General features: G+C 63.2%; 1 protein-coding gene across 4 annotated transcripts in view; it reads right to left on the minus strand.

Moving 5' to 3' along the window:
- The window catches only part of MROH1 (maestro heat like repeat family member 1), a 42,257-nt gene that overhangs the window by 16,981 nt on the left and 10,287 nt on the right, over window positions 1-14,989 (minus strand). Inside the window, exons 11-31 of one of the 4 annotated variants that reach the window (XM_032182452.1) lie at window positions 14,753-14,826; window positions 14,073-14,192; window positions 13,817-13,927; window positions 13,212-13,356; window positions 13,061-13,101; window positions 12,388-12,529; window positions 12,024-12,076; window positions 11,377-11,484; window positions 10,779-10,898; window positions 9,288-9,410; window positions 8,154-8,300; window positions 7,987-8,013; window positions 6,257-6,379; window positions 6,072-6,151; window positions 5,503-5,635; window positions 4,325-4,420; window positions 4,087-4,191; window positions 3,821-3,956; window positions 3,229-3,341; window positions 1,957-2,109; window positions 403-557 (exon numbers count right to left, since the gene is read on the minus strand). In XM_032182452.1, the coding sequence (XP_032038343.1) occupies window positions 403-557; window positions 1,957-2,109; window positions 3,229-3,341; window positions 3,821-3,956; window positions 4,087-4,191; window positions 4,325-4,420; window positions 5,503-5,635; window positions 6,072-6,151; window positions 6,257-6,379; window positions 7,987-8,013; window positions 8,154-8,300; window positions 9,288-9,410; window positions 10,779-10,898; window positions 11,377-11,484; window positions 12,024-12,076; window positions 12,388-12,529; window positions 13,061-13,101; window positions 13,212-13,356; window positions 13,817-13,927; window positions 14,073-14,192; window positions 14,753-14,826 (2,305 nt within the window). The remainder of the gene's footprint in view (window positions 1-402; window positions 558-1,956; window positions 2,110-3,228; window positions 3,342-3,820; window positions 3,957-4,086; window positions 4,192-4,324; window positions 4,421-5,502; window positions 5,636-6,071; window positions 6,152-6,256; window positions 6,380-7,986; window positions 8,014-8,153; window positions 8,301-9,287; window positions 9,411-10,778; window positions 10,899-11,376; window positions 11,485-12,023; window positions 12,077-12,387; window positions 12,530-13,060; window positions 13,102-13,211; window positions 13,357-13,816; window positions 13,928-14,072; window positions 14,193-14,752; window positions 14,827-14,989) is intronic. The other 3 variants (XM_032182453.1, XM_032182455.1, XM_032182454.1) reach the window with 3 other exon arrangements.

Genomic DNA, 14,989 nt, shown 5'->3' on the forward strand with positions numbered 1-14,989 from the left:
AGCACCCAGAGGGGTCCCGCTTCGCCCCACGCGGTTTGCAAGCTGCCTGCCCTGGTAGAAACAGAGCAGGGCTTAAAAATGAGGCATAGGAGAGCCTCTGCTCAAGGGGAAGTGTCCTGCTCTGTACAGCAGCAGCGAGCACCCAGCCACGCTCAGCTCTCTGGGGCCAGCTCTGCTCGTTCGCGCTGCTCGCGCCTCTAAGCCCAGCGAGCCCTCGGAAAAGCAGCTCCCGCAGCAAGTGGACGTGCTGATCCGTGAGCGCACAAAGGAAATTCCAGCAGGGTCTGATTACTGGGGTAAGGAGCCAGAAGATTAGCTGCAGCTTAAGCGAAAGCTGCTCCGAAGCCCCGGCGCTGAGAGCACGTGCAGGCGCCGGGCCACCGCGGCGGAGCCGGGCGGTACCTGTCGAACGGCAGCGCGCTGCCCAGGAGGCTGGACACCACCACGCTCTTGTGCTGGGAGGCCAGGATGTAAACCGTCTGCTGGGCAGCCTTCCTGACGTGCTCCTCGTCCACCTCCTGCAGCTTGCTGTGGATGATGCTCATGATGTCGGGCACCTGAGGGAGGAGGAGATGGTGGCGTCCAGCTGAGGTGCGAGCACACGGGGTGACCACGGGATGCCCCTGCAGACGGGGGACGTGTCCCCCCCTTCCCCTCCATCGCAGCAGGGCTTCAGCAGATGATGAAGGGGCAGACAGACCACCAGGAGGGCAGCCGGTCTGTGGGCTGGGGGAGGCCTCACCGCTCACAGGGCGCATGCAGAACCTCTGTGAGGCCAGGACAAGGATCCCCCGGGGGTGTCCCCCTGCCACACAGAGCCAGGTGACACCGCCGAGCACCCCAGGGCAAGGAAGACCCAACGAGGGTGCGCCCAGCCCCTGCGCTGCAGCCCTCTGGCCCGGTGCTCGTGCTAAACCCCAGCCCCACCGCGGCTGGTTAGAGGAGCTCAGCGAGCAAGTTCCTACGAGGAACTCAAGCTGAACGCAGGGAGACACCTCGGCACTCGCTGCCGGCTGTAAAACGCACGTTAAGACAAATAGGAAGTTCATGCACAGACCAGGCCTGGCAGCAAATTCCAGAGATTAAGTGCAGAGCAGCAGAGCACTCCGGCCCCAGCTGCGCGCGGGTCTGCCCCACGGACTCCGGGGCTTAGCATCAGTTCAGGTTTCAGGATCTGGGCTGGACTGGATCTGACCAAAAGGTGAGTCATGTAAGCTGGAGCAATCCCACGTCGGAGAGAGGCTAATAGGTAGCGAACAGGACTTTAGCAGAAGCTCTAGTGCAAAAGCAAGCCTGAGGAGCGGCTGGAGACCCGGTGTTTCCAATTACCGCAGGAGAAAGGGGGAGCTTAGCCCTAAAGGTAGTGGATTAGACAAAAAAGCCTTCTGTGTCCAGCACCTCTAAGCCCTGCAAGCATCCAGACTGGCTTCCCAGCCAGGAACCCCGGGCTCCCCCAGAGCTTGCAGAGGTTTCACAGGGAGCCTGAGCTCTTCTGGTAAAGTGAGCTCCTCTGAACTCCTCAACTCGAGCGAGAGCCAGAACGGAGCCGGCCTCGCCAGCAGCCACCGCCTCCGCACCGCACCGCAGCCTCCCCGGCCCGTGAGGACGCAGGAGGAGAGCGCACACACACGTGCCCGGGGGAAGCAGCAGTGGTCAGGACCAACAGCCCCGAGGAGCTCAGAGTGAGTGCTCCTCTGGCCAGAAATGCAACGGCAACGATCGATAGCAAGTCCCTTGGGACGGGTGTTAAACGCCTCCCCCCTTGTGCTGGGCATCACGCTCCTGCCCCTGAGCGCAGCACCCCGCCTGTACCAGCACAGCCATCACCCCGCAGTCCGGCTGCAGGTGGGGCCACAGTTATAGGGCTGCGTACGTGGTAAGGACACCGGGCACCAAGACCCGGCCAGGGCTGCCCCTCCGGGGCTGCGTTCACCCTCGAGGCTGGGCACAGCTCACCTTCTCCTGCAGGACGCTCCCGCGCTCCTTGAGGAGGGAGTTGATCATGACGGTGGCTGCTCGGGAGCAGTTCTTGTCGGGGTCCGCCAGCCCCTCGAACATGGCCAGCAGGAGGCTCATCAGCTGGTCCGGGGGGACGCGCTTCCCGACCACCTGGAGGAGGGCGAGCGGGGTTAACGATGGGTTTCTGTGGCTCTTGGAGCAGGTGGCAGCGTGGCTGCTCTGTGGCATGGAGCCCTGAGGGAGCACCAGCCAGGGACAGGACAAGACCCCCATGGAGGCAAGAGGCTGCCTGGGGTTCCCCTGGGATGGGCTGGGACAACCCAAGCACACCAGTAACCCCACTGCAGCCACCACCCTGAGGACGGTCCCCAGGTCTCATCCAGCCCGCGGGTGGGACAATCGGCAACAAGGTTGGTAGGAATAAGGACCCCCAGAGCCACAGCATCTGGAGGATAACAGCTTTGCCAGGACAAGGGATTACCAGCTCCTCTACAGCTACAAGCCCTCCTGGAGCAGTGCCTGCAGAGATCCACACAGAAGGGGCCACCAGAGCTCACCCTCTCAGGAGGAGGGTGCGCACCCCTCCATCGCCACCAGACCCAGATGCTGTCCCCATCGTTCAAATTGCAGTGGTTTGAGCATGCCACATTTGGACCAGTGACTGCTTTACCAGCACCAGCACCACGCTGGGAAGGCACCGGGAACCACCACGTGCTGCAGCTGGACACAGCAGCGACGGGGACTTGAGGGCTGTGCTGCAGCCAGCAGCTCCCAACGAGGAGCACGATGTGCTCGAGTCTCCATCCCGGAGCACCCTGGGGCCCCGTGCAGGTCTTATGGGGCTGAGACAGAGTCCTCCCCATCAGCATGTAGAGGGCAAGGACAGAAACCACCTGCACTAACTCAAGGTGAATTTTTGGTGCTAGTGCTGGGAACACTGATGGTTCAGGAGTTGCACACCAGACCCCTGAACGGATGAACTGAGCCACAGCGCAGCGGGGCACCGCGCCCCCGGAGCACCTGCATGGATGTCCTTGTTGGGACCCTCGTGCCCAGAGAAAACCAGCAGCTTCCCCACAGGGTGAGGGGATGCTCTCAGCATCCCCTGGGCTGCCCAGGAGATCCGTGCAGCAGGGCAGGAGAAAAGCACAGTGGTTTGGTTCCTGGGGTGATGCTGGGGCTCCCCGGCAGCCCTCGCCTCACGTGGCTGTTCGGAACCGGCCAGCACCCCGCGGACAACGGGGCCGTGCTGGATGTGCCCTGCCTTACCATGGCAATGTTGTGGCAGGTATGGAAGAGGACGGTGAAGTCGGGCTCCTCCAGGCCTTTCTTCAGAGCCTTCAGCCCCTCCACCATCTCATCCGTGTGATCCCGGGCAAACCCTGCGTTCAGAGGCAGCGTTCAGTTCGCAGCCTTCCTCGGGTTTTACACCCAAAACGCTGCAGAGCGCTGGGTTTTGCTTGCAGCTGGCCCACTTTCCAGGCAGGAGCTGAGGAACCGAGGCTGCTGCCTAGGACCAGAGGTGCCTGCCCTGCAGGGACACACTGCTCGCAATCACAGGACCGAGCCAAAGCCCCCCCCCGCACCGCACGGGCTCTGCTTCCCCTCCGTGCCTGCGCTCGCAGCATCGCAAGGGGAGGACTGACCTCTCCCGGCGAGAGGAGGAAGCCCAGGCTGAGTTTGGCTCAGGAACCTGCTCCAGCTGCGCTCCAGCATTTCCAAGGGCTTTCAACACCCAGACAAACGCGAGCCCTTCACCCATGCGCCCCCCACCCCGCTGCCGGCCCCCCTGCAGCGATCGGCACTCGCAGGTCCCCCCCCATCAGCGGACGGGGTCCGCACCCCCTGCCCACGCGCCCACCTTCGTAGCACAGCTGGATGTAGAGCAGGCAGTAGACGCAGTCGACCGCGTGCTGGCGAACGCTGGGCAGGGAGTCGGAGCAGCGCGGGGAGAAGAGCGCGATCAGCACGCCGAGGTTGTAGAAGGGGACGACGGTCTGCGGGGAGACAACCGCGGCCGTGCTGGGTGCAGGGAACCCAGCGCCCACCCCAGGAGGGGCACGCGCCCGATGCCAGCGAGGTTGGAGGGCAGCGGGGAGGTGATGTTTGAGCACCGTGTCCACTTACGCTGACGTTCAGTTTGCCCAGGTAGAAGTCCAGCAGGGCAGCGCTGATCTCGACGGCGCGCTGGCGCTCCTGCTCCTTGTTAGACTTGATCCAGGGCCCTAAGTGCTGTGGGGAAAGGAGTCAGAAAGGAGGGCAGGAACTCAGCCACCCTCGGCACACAGTCGTGCCCAGCACCGAGAGGACAGGGACTGGAGGACTTGTGTCACACAGAGGAGTGAGGACTGCAGGCTGCACCTACCGCGAACATGTCCTGCAGCCCGTGCGGGGTCAGGTTCCTCTGCAGGAGGCTCTTCAGCAGGTCTTTGAGGGCACTGAGGGTGTCACCGTACAGTATCTGGGGAGGAAAGGCTGATTACAGGCTCTGAGCCCTGCACCCCATCCCGGAGAGCCAGGCTGGGCACGTGAGGAGGGATCTGGGCATCTGGTGCTGGGTGCCAAAACGCAGCCACCTCCGGGCTGGGAGGAAAAGGCAGCAGGGACTGCTGCCCAGTTTGACAAAGCCACCTTAACTGGAAGCACTGGGGCATGTAGGAAGGGTTAGCACCACGTGGCTGCAATCAGCACCATGTGCCAGCACCTCGCCAGAACGGAGCCCACCAGCACAGATGCTTCAGAGCACGCTTTCCAGAAGGGAATTTGGTCCTTCTCCCACCTGGGGATAAATTCCAGCAAGCCCAGGCTGAACGAGCCCTTTGAAGACGCTTATAGTTTCCTTCCGGGACTTATTTTGGGACAAACTCCAAAAAAATAAAAACTACAAAGCTTCACGGGGGCGGGCGGGCGGGGAGGAGGAAAGGATTATTAACGTCAACGTTTCAGCCAGGTGCCTGCACGCAGGAGCAGGGGACGGCCAGAGCCCAGCTCCCGCTCCGCAGCTCACCTTGGAGGAGCCGCAGCAGCAGCAGGCGATCCTGCGGAGCAGGGGCTGCTCTGCAGCCACCCGGCAGCTGCAACAACTTCATTAGCAGCATGTTATTTTCATTCATTAAGCACTCAACCACAACTGAGAAGCAGCTGCAGCCTTTCAAAAGCTGGTTATGTAAAGGCCCCTTCTACCCTGCAGGGTTTCCAGGATCATTTGATTTTTTTCCTCGAGGGACTTCATGCTCTTATTAGCAGCATTTGGGCTTGCTGATAAGCACATATTTTCTCACTTGCTATCAGTGCGCAGAAGGGCCAGGCCTTTTCAGGAGATAACTGAGCAGAGGAAATGGTGCAGCTCGCTTCCCCCGAGGTGCCCAGCTGAATTGCAAGCAGCCTTTCCCACGGCCGGGCTGCAGCCGGGGGGGTGCTCGGGCAGCCAGAGGGGGGGGGCACGGGGCCGTGAAGGCGGCTGGGGCAGCGCTCGGAGCGAACAAAGCCGCGCCACCCCGCTGTGCCACGCCAGCAGGGCAGCTCCCCGCGCCCAACCCGCACCTCCTTGTGCAGGGCATCGCTGCTGATCCCGTCCCTCTCCGGCCCGGGGTCCGGAGGCAGGGCGAGCACGCTGGCGAGGCAGGTGTCGATCAGCTCCGTGCGGTCGGGGTCGCTGAGGTGGGGCTCCAGGACGCTGCTCCGCAGGTTAAGGAAAGGGCACCGAGTGCTGCAGTGGGGTAAGGCAGCACCGGGGGTTTTAACGTGAATTTCTGCTGACCCGGCTCCGTGCTCGGTGGCACCAGCTTCGGTCAGAGGCAGGCAGGGCGCTCTCAGTATCTGTGTCAGGGCTGTGACGCGTTCGGGTATTTTTAACCGTGGTGCAGAAGTCAGCTTTGCGCAACGGAGCGCGCGGTGCCCTTGGCTCTGCGCTGCAGAACGGTCGCTGCAGAGCCCAGCAGAACCCAGCCCAAGGGCAGTGGTGAGCTGGCGGCCGCACGAGCCAGGCTGCTGAGCGTGACCGTGCTGGGAGCCTGCACAAAGCTCTGCCACCAGACCCACGGGGCAAACGGGAGCGCGGGGCGAGGCTCCGCGGGGGAGCACGGCCCCGGCTTCCCTCAGAGGAAGGATACACCAGGTAAGTGCAGGTGACCATCGCCCGCTGGCGAACCGGCGTCCGCATGGCATCCAGAGGTTCTGCTTTGATGAACTCCTGCAACAGAGCAAGGGGACGGTCACATCCACCCCCTGCCTGCCCCGGACACGGGCCAAGCTCCGCAGCGAGCGCTGGCCCAGCGCGGGCAGGGTTTGCTCTCACCACCATCTGGGCCACGAGCTCAGCTTTGCGGGAGAAGACGAAGTCCCCGCACTTCCCACCGTTGTAGATGGCTTGGCTGATCATGCAGATGCTCCGGATCAGGCACAGCTTCAAGGTCAGGTCCTGAGCACAGAAGGCAGGGTGAGAAGCCAAGGCCAGGTTCCCTGCGCAGCCCCGGCTCACCAGCCCACCCAGCACCGGTGCCTCCCCAAGAAAACCAGTGCCCAGGCTGGGCACGACAGCCTGGTCTGTGCTGCTCCCGGCACGTGTGCTCGTTCCCCGCTGCTCCTCGTCCCCATCCCAGGCTCTGAGTGACCAGGGCAGCTCTGAGTGACCCGGTGCCCCCCGGGTCTATCCCTCCGTGGTGCAGCAGCACCCTGAGCACAAAACCCCAAAGAGGCAACTCCGGGAGGTGAAGCCCTGCGCCCCACATCCCTCCTCCACCGCTCTTTGTCCCGAAGGAAGCGGTGCCCATCCTGGACATCCAGGCTCTGGGTCCCCCCGGGAAGCCTGGTGGGCTGTGACCCGTGGAGCAGGGGCCCACCGGTCACGCTGCCTGCCCACCAGCTCCTGCCCGGCCAGGGCTGTCTGCAGGATTAACGGCCCCGGGAGAGCAGCGGGGCCAGGGGGCGGGCAGCCTGCCTTCGGAGCCAGGAAATGGGATAATGGCTATTAAGGCCTCTTTATGCTCCTGGACGTGCGCAAGCTGAGGCAGGGCCCCTCGCCCCAATTAAAAGGCGCTCCCCTCGTTCCAGCCCCCCGCGCCCCTCGCCCAGCTGAGCCCGGCAGGCGGGGGCCGAGCCGCGGCGTCCCCGGCGCGCGCGGGGGCAGAGAGACAGCAGAGGCTGTTAGTGCCAGCAGGAGCCCAGAAGGAAAACGCATTAGTGGAGCCCGGAGAAGGAGTCTGCGGCCTGACAGCTTAACTTCAACTTGACAAATGCCATTTTTGTTGTGCAGCCTTTAAAATACGTAAACGCACGTACCAAAATACAGCCCCTCCCCCCACCCCCCCCCCCCGGACAGCGATCTGCGTTTTAATATCCGATTGATTGATTGATTGAATGATTGTTCCGGGGGGAAGCAGGAAAATGAGTTCAGGGAATTTTCCCTGAGCTGCGGGCTGCAGCTGGGTCTCTCGAGTCCCCAGGCGTCCCCGGCACAGCGCCTGTGGGGGGAGGTGGGGGCTGCCCTCGCCGTGGGCAGGGGGTCGCGCACCGCTCCACACAGAGCCAGGAGCACCCTGGGCACGGCCCCGCTGCCCACGGCTGCGAGCACAGACCCTGAACCCGGCCTCAAAAGAGCTCCCGTGGTGCAGGCAGAGATCCTGCATGAGCGTGTCCCTGCGAGCTGCAGTGCTCCGGGAAGGGCCGGGGCAGGACGGGCTGCAGGCAGCTGCAGGAGGCTGGTGCAGCCTTTGGGCAGCTCAGCTTCTCACCCCTGCAGTGAGACATTTTCACCTACTCCTCCTGTCCTGCCAGAAAGGCATTTTTGCTTTCCCTCTGCAGTGCATTTTGGCACTTCCAGGCAATGGCCCCAGCAGCGGGGTCCTGCCCGTGGAGCCCCGGGTGAGGAGCAGCAGCTCCTGGGGCTGTCCCCAGGTCCCCAGGGGCAGGGCACCACTGCTGCGAGCGCAGCCTGGGGCTGCTTTTGAGAGGAGCCCAGAGCAAGAGGCAGGCAGAGACAGCAGGAAAGAGCAGAGAGGAGTTCAGATTTAACGCCTCACACTGTACCTTGGTTTCTACCTTTATTCCCAGAACCTGCAAAACAAGACATGGGCAATGCCCGAGTGAGCACACGCTGTGTTAGAGGACCTCCTCCAGGGCTGGCTGCAGGGCACCCAGAGCAGCCTGCCTGCCCCAGCCCTCTCCGGGGAGCACGGGGCATCCCGACGGCTTACCTTGGTGTTAAAGTACTGGAAGATGTTCTTCAGGATGTCTGCTTCGATCCGGGACAGCACCAGCTCCTTGGGTGCGTGAACAGCCACAAAGCCGTAGCACAGGATCAGGGTGCTCTTTATTTTCTCCACTTCATTGTCGCTGCGGTCCTGTCACAGCAGATGAGCGAGTTAATTGCTGGGGGGCCCAGGGCCGGCTCCTGGGGGCTCTGCCCGTCAGCTGAAGGTACCCCTGGAAGCCAGGGCCCCCCTTTCAGTGTTTTCTGCTCCCCACCCTGCTGCTGGTGGTGGCCGTGCCTCCCAGAGCCCCGCTGGAGCATCAGGTGTGCGCGCGAGCTGTGCTCACAGCACGTCGCTGCCCGAGGCACGAGGCCCCATTTGCCATCCAGCATTAATCACTGCAGCCCTGCAGGGAAGGCACTCGCACCCCATACTGGCCAGGTTATTTTGGTAACCTGCTGTTAAGCTGCCGTGCTAGGAAACCGCACTCACCGCCCCATTAACCACCGCAGCCGAAAGGCTTCACGCTCCCCGTCCCCATGGAGCTCGCAGCAGCCTCCCTCTGCTCCAGGAGCAGGGCTCTGGCTGCCGGGCTCTGGCCATGTTTCTGTGGAGGGCCAAGGTCCCCCCCGTGCCCACGCAGTGCTAATCCCACCCCTCAAGCACCCAGGCTGAGAGTCTGGGAATTAAAACAGCCTCCGGGACAGTAAGTCAGAGGAAAGGCTCATGCTTCCATCGATGCTCCCATCCCTGGGGGAATGCACGGCTGCAGGAGCCCTGTGGGATCCATGCCCACCGCTGATCTGTCGGCAGCCCCACACGGCACCAGGGTGCCCTGATGGATTCAGCAGCCAAGCTGCAGCTCACCCGAGCCCACCCAGCGAGCCAGCAGCCTCCCTGCGACCCGACCCGAGCCTGCAGGAGCACGGAGCTGAGAGCTCGGAGCCAGAGCCAAGCAGCCCCAGTGCCAAGAGCCCTCTCCGGAGGGGCAGAGGGCATTCCAGCCCCGTGCCGAGCACACCGAGGCAGGAAATTAACTCCTCTCCAGAGCACAGCTCCAGCAGGAGCTGCATCTGAAGAAGCCTGCACATCCCCTTCGCTGCAGGCTGTCCCAGGGGGGCACTTTGGCTCCCTTACCTTGAAGATACTGAACAGTCCCACAGATTTCTTGAAGACATCAGACCTAACAAAATCCTCCAGCTTGGCCAGGGTTTCCTCCAGGTGATTTATTGCACATATCCCAAAGCAGGAAGCGAGTCCCTGGAGGAAGCGGAGAAAACACATTAGCAGAAAGCTATTAATTCACCGGCCCCGACTGACACTTGAAAAGAGCCCGATTATTGGTTTAATTCCAAACATCTGAGCCGTGCCCAGCTGAGCGCAGCCCTGGCAGCCAGCGCTCCCCTCTCCCGGGGCAGGGACACATCTCCAGGGGCCGTGGGGCCGGTAATGCTGGGTGACCCAGCTGGGATGCGGCTCGAGGAGCTTCTGCAGGGGCAGGAGACGCGGCACGCTCCAGCGGGCAGACGCGGCAGCTCCGTGGGATGCAGGAGCCCGGTCAGGAGCTGGCCGGAGCTGGGAGCGGGGCTCAGCAGGTCCTGCCTCTCTGCCACGGCCTCCAGGAGGTCTGGCAAGCTGGGCCGAAACTCCATAAACAGTTTATTCAAGAGCAGCCCTCGGCAGAGCTGTGTAAACTGGAGGGAAGCCAGGCACCATTAGCTCGTGTTTGCGCTGCTCTTGGAGGCAGCTGCATGGCGGGGCCGCGCTCAGCGCTGCGAGCTCGAGCAGGGCAGCGCCGCGCGGTGGTCCCGGTGGTCCCGGCTGAGCGTGGGACCCCGGCTGGGGAGCACACAGAGCTGGATAGAGCATGGGGTCGGCCAGCACCACAGGGCTACAGCACCAGGACAGCCACAGAGCGGTGCCCAGAGCATTCAGGCAGTGCAGGAGGGGCTGAGCTGAGGAAATGCTGCAGGTCACACACAGGCAGGTGACCGAGCTGGAGCCTGCCCAGGACGGGCAGAGCAGCAGCACCAGCAGTGACAGCAGTGACAGCAGCACGCCTGCGGTGAGCATAGGGGCGAGGAGGGACAGGGATGTCACCGAATTGCCCCTCGGCAGCCAAGAGGGGCTGCAGCCTTGGCCACTTGGAGCAGCTCTGGGAAATGGGGAGGCCCTGCTGCAGCCCCCAGCTCTTGGGCTGGAGCCCGGAGGAGCAGAGCTGGGTCCCTCCCCTGCAGAGCGGTGAGGATGGCTTGAGAAACAAGGAGCAAGAGCTCCACCCGAGGGGCCCTGCTGGGTTTGCACACCCAGACACACGACGGGGCCGTTCCGACTCCGCTAATTAAACAGCTGCTGCCAGAGAAGGGCGCTCAGCCCCTCTGGCCCCACGCGAGCCAGGCCAGCACCTCCTGGCATTTCCTGGGGTGCAGGTTTAGCTCCCCGAACCTGCAGGGCCAAGGAGGCAGCAGGAGCCAAAAATCCCTTCTGGCAGCAGGCAGCTGCAGGCTGCTTTCTCCCGTTTCTCTGCCCGTTTCTGCAGGAGCTGCGGCCGTGCCCTGCAGCCACCCCCAGGCAGGGGGACCCGAGAGCTCAGCGCGGTGGCTGCGCCCCTGGCACAACCCCTCTCACCTCCCTTTCTGCCTCCTCGTGGTATCTGGCTGTTTCCAGGAGCTCCTGGAGCTGCTTTTGCACCAGATCCTTGCTCACACACGCCCCGAGCGTCGTCCCGATGCATTTGTAGAGGAAGTTCTGGAGGAGCAAGAGGCAGTCACAGACCACGAAGCCCCTGCAGGGGGACTGAGCTCGGTCCCACCAAGGCTCCTCCTCGTGGCACCCTGCAGCCTCGTGCCCTCGGTGCAGGGCAGAGCTCGGCCATAAGGAGCTGGGACAGCGGGTGACACCGGGGCGCACCGGGACAGACGTCCCCTCGCAGAGCAGTGCCCAGCCCGAGGGAGAACCCCCCCAACTCTGCGCCCAGCCTGACATCAGCCGGGCATCAGAATGAGCCTTTAACACCAGTGGCACAGAGCTGGAGACAAACTGAGGACAAGGTTTGGTTCCAAGCCTGCCCAGCTGCTCGCTGACCTCCCCTTGCTCCTCTGCCCACTCTCTGTGAGGTGCCAGCAGCACGATGCTTTGGGGACATCGCGTGCCGGGCCATCCCTGCCCACGGCAGCAGCCCCCGGTGAGGACCGTCCCTACTGGCCCCTCGAGGCCCTGCAGTCACCTTCTCCAGCGGGAAGCCGTTGTAGCAGTTGAGCTGCCTGCACATCTCCGTGACGAAGTGGCAAATCCACGTGTTGTCCGAAACAGCCGCCAGCGTCTCCTGCAGGAACTGCAGGCGAAGGCGCCGTCAGCCCAGAGGGGTGAGGGCAGGGCAGCGACACGGTGGGTCCGTGCTGGAGGTGCCCCCAGCCCAGAAACGTGCCCTTCTCCCCCCCCAGCCACATCTCCTCCAAGTACTGCACCCAGGTCACGCTGCCGCCTTGCGAGGAGCGGGACGAGCCGTGCCCGGGTTTAATTGCTTCTCCGTGCCCTATTTTTGAGGCTCTCCAATTAAGTGGGGAGACACACCTGGGACCGGTGTTCTCTGACCCACCAGCAAGCCTGAAAGCTCATTTTTAGCTTTCCCTGCAGCACTGCAAGGCACACCCTGCTAACCTGCATCTCTGCTTCTGAAGGGACGGGACCCGACACTGGGTGACAGCCCCACCACCACGATTTGGGTGAGCGAAAGGCAAACACCCGCCTGCCCCACTGCAGCTCAGCTCCGGCTGCTGCTGTGCCATGCACACAGCCTGGGCAGGCTCCAGGGGCACGGGGCTGGCTCCAAGTCACCCTCCCAGCACCCCATTGCAGCACAGAAACCCTTACCAGGAGCAGCTTCTCTTCCCACTCCTTCTGGCACAGGCACTTCTCTGTGTTCTCTAGGAGGAAAGCACATTTCTGCCCTCATTTCTCACCCTCGCGGAGCGCCACACAGCAGGGCAGCCAGCTCTGCCCGTGCTGCGGGAACCCCACAGCCACTTCTGTCCTGCACGTGCCACAACGGGGCTCACAACCCAAAACAGGGACTCGTGGTAGGAATTAGTGGCACCAGGGCGATTAACGGCCCTATTAAAATAGGGAGCACTCCTTCAAGGAGCTGCAGTACGCCGAGTCCCACGGCACGGGGGCAGCACCCCGCTCCACTCCTGGCTGGCAGCAAGCCCCAGCAGAGGCTGCAGCCCCCTCCTACCTTCGATGTGCTCCACCAGGGAAGGGACCCTCTTGCTCCAGAGCTGCTCCAGCGCGGGGTGGACGCTGTACTGCAGCACGTGCAGCAGGCGCAGGGCAGCCGCCCCCCGGCAGTCTCCTGCGTACGGCTGGGAGGATACGACCTGGGGATCGGGGGGAGAACAAAGCGTTGGTGCAAAGAGGGTAACGGCAGGGTGCGAGGCAGGTAGCACGAAATAAAACGCAGGAATGGGACACTGGGAAGTGATGGAGCTCTACGCCTCGGTGATTGATCTCTAAACCACAGCTTTCTCCTTTTGCTCCAGCTGTCAATTGGAAGGTTGTCAGGGGAGAGCCTCTCTCCAAACCCTGCGCCCTTCTGTGGGCAAAGGGAAGAACACATTTCTCACTCCTCCAAGGGCTGAGGAGTTCTTCAGAGCCCTGTGAGAGCAGCGTGAGATGTGCTGCAACACGCCCAGCTCCTGGGCTGTGCTGTCCAAGGGGAGCCCGAGATGTCACAGCCTGGGGACAGGGCTGCACCAAACCCTGTAGGACGTGGGTCTGGACACCTCTCCCCGCAGCATCCGCCTGCCTCTTTGCAGGGGACAAGCTCCTTCCCTACGCCGTGAGGGTGGGCACCCTCCTGGATGTGCCCCCAAAGAAAAGAGGGAGCGCTCTGCCTGCAGGCCACTCACCAGCAGCCGTGTCGTCAGAGCGTAGGGCGAAGGAAGATTTCCTACAAGAAAAAGGAAAAAAGCATCAGAAGACGACTCCCACTGAACACCCACAGCAGACTGGCACCTCTCCCGCGTGCAGACATCCACAGGGGGTAAGGCTGGTACCCACCGTTCAGGTCGTATCGGATGAGGGAGGCGTTTTCCCCCTCCTCTTGCTTCTTCATGGCCAAGTACATGAGGCTCTTGCAGAGGGGGGTCAGGGCGTTGGTGAACTGTATCGGGGTCACAAACTCCAAGAGGTACGGCCACAGCACCTGCAGGGGGGGAGCACGGCACTGCTGGTGTGGGGCACCCACGGAGAGCCCGGGGTCTGGAGGGAGAGGAACTGGGAACACCGGGGCCAAGCCCCTTGTGCTGGGGGGCAAAACCTGCAGCCCTTTGGGCACTGCTCTCCTCCAGGCAGGGAGAGAGGCGAGTGCTGAGCTCTGGCAGCACCAGAGCGCCAGTACCAGCACTGCTGCCTTGCTCCAGCCCTAGAGGAGCCCGTGGGGCACCCCCTCCAAGCACAGCTTTCCGGAGGCAGCCTCCCTGCCCAAATCTCTGCCCTGCATCCAGCAGGGAGGGGACGGTGGCAGCAGCGCCTGCAGCGTTACGGGGCTGTGACAGCCCACCCTGGCAGGCAGAGGGGGTATCCCATGTGTCATACGGGCTGTGCAGGACACGCAGGGCTCTCCACCGACCGCCCCAGTGGCGGAGACACCCACGCAGACTCACGTTGTTCATCCTGTCCACGGTCGTGCTGAGCAGGAAGAGGGTGTTGACGCTGATGCTCTGCACGCTGTCGCTTGTCAAGTCGTCAGCATCCAGCGGCTGCTTTTTGGGCTGCTGGGAGAGATTGAAAGCACAGGTCAGCACGGGCGCTGCTCAGAGCCACTCTGCAAGCACATCTCTCAGCCCCACAAGATGCTGTGCCAGGCAAACCCAGAAGCCTGCAGGCTCCAGCCTGCCCAGCACCCCGCGGGACCCTTACCGCCTCCGAGGGCAGCGCGCACTGGCGGACCAGGTACTCCATCATCGCCTCGCCGCCGGGCTGCTCCAGGTAGCCGTGGTGAGCCATGGCACTGATCACCTGCACCACGGCACGCTTCACCTGCACGGGTACGGGAGGAGAGAGGCTGCGGCGGGGGCTCTGCCTGCTGCAGGGTGCCCATCACAGCCACCCTGTGCTTTCCTCCCACCGGCAGCAGGGAACGTGGCCACAGCCCCCGGGCACCACAGCGGGGTTGGAGCCTGCAGCTCGCCACGGGGACAGGAGCCCACAGCCTCATGCCACGCTGTGAGTGGTCCCAAAGCAAAGTTTGGGCTTGGAGCACCCCATGGCCACAGGGGCTGCGTCACCAGCAGTTGGGCGCTGGGTTTGGTTCCCCCGGGTGCTCCAGGCAGGGCCAGGCTCACAGCAGCGCTGTCCCCACCAGGAAGGGAGCCCCGTGGCTCAGATGTGCTCTCGGCACGGGGCAGACAGAAAGCCAGTTGTGACATGCTCCCCGTTTACTGGGAGGGCACGCACTGGGCACGCTGTCAGACCTGCTGAAAACCCGGCCCAGGGGATGGGTGAGCAAGAGGAGGCAGCTGGGGACGGCCGGGCTGGCAGAGGCAGGGCCCTGGGAACACCTCAGCCCCGAGGCACACGCAGAGGAGCAGACTGCTCACCTTGTCATTGCTGTCCTGCAGGGGGAGTTTCATAGACGAAAGAATAAAGGGCTTTTTAATCTCCATTTGGGAGGCTGCAAAAAGAAGAGAAGAGCCTCTGAGGCTGGTGCTGCCGAGAACGCAGCCCCTGGTGCCCAGCATCCATCCCCCTGCCCCTTCCCAGCCGGCTGGGCTACCAGGATGGCATCATCCTCATCATCCTCCTCCTCCTCTTCCTCCTCTCCACCCCTGCAGCCA

Source organism: Aythya fuligula, chromosome 2 (genome assembly GCF_009819795.1).
Source record: "Aythya fuligula isolate bAytFul2 chromosome 2, bAytFul2.pri, whole genome shotgun sequence".
In the NCBI taxonomy this organism is placed as follows: Eukaryota; Metazoa; Chordata; class Aves; order Anseriformes; family Anatidae; genus Aythya; species Aythya fuligula.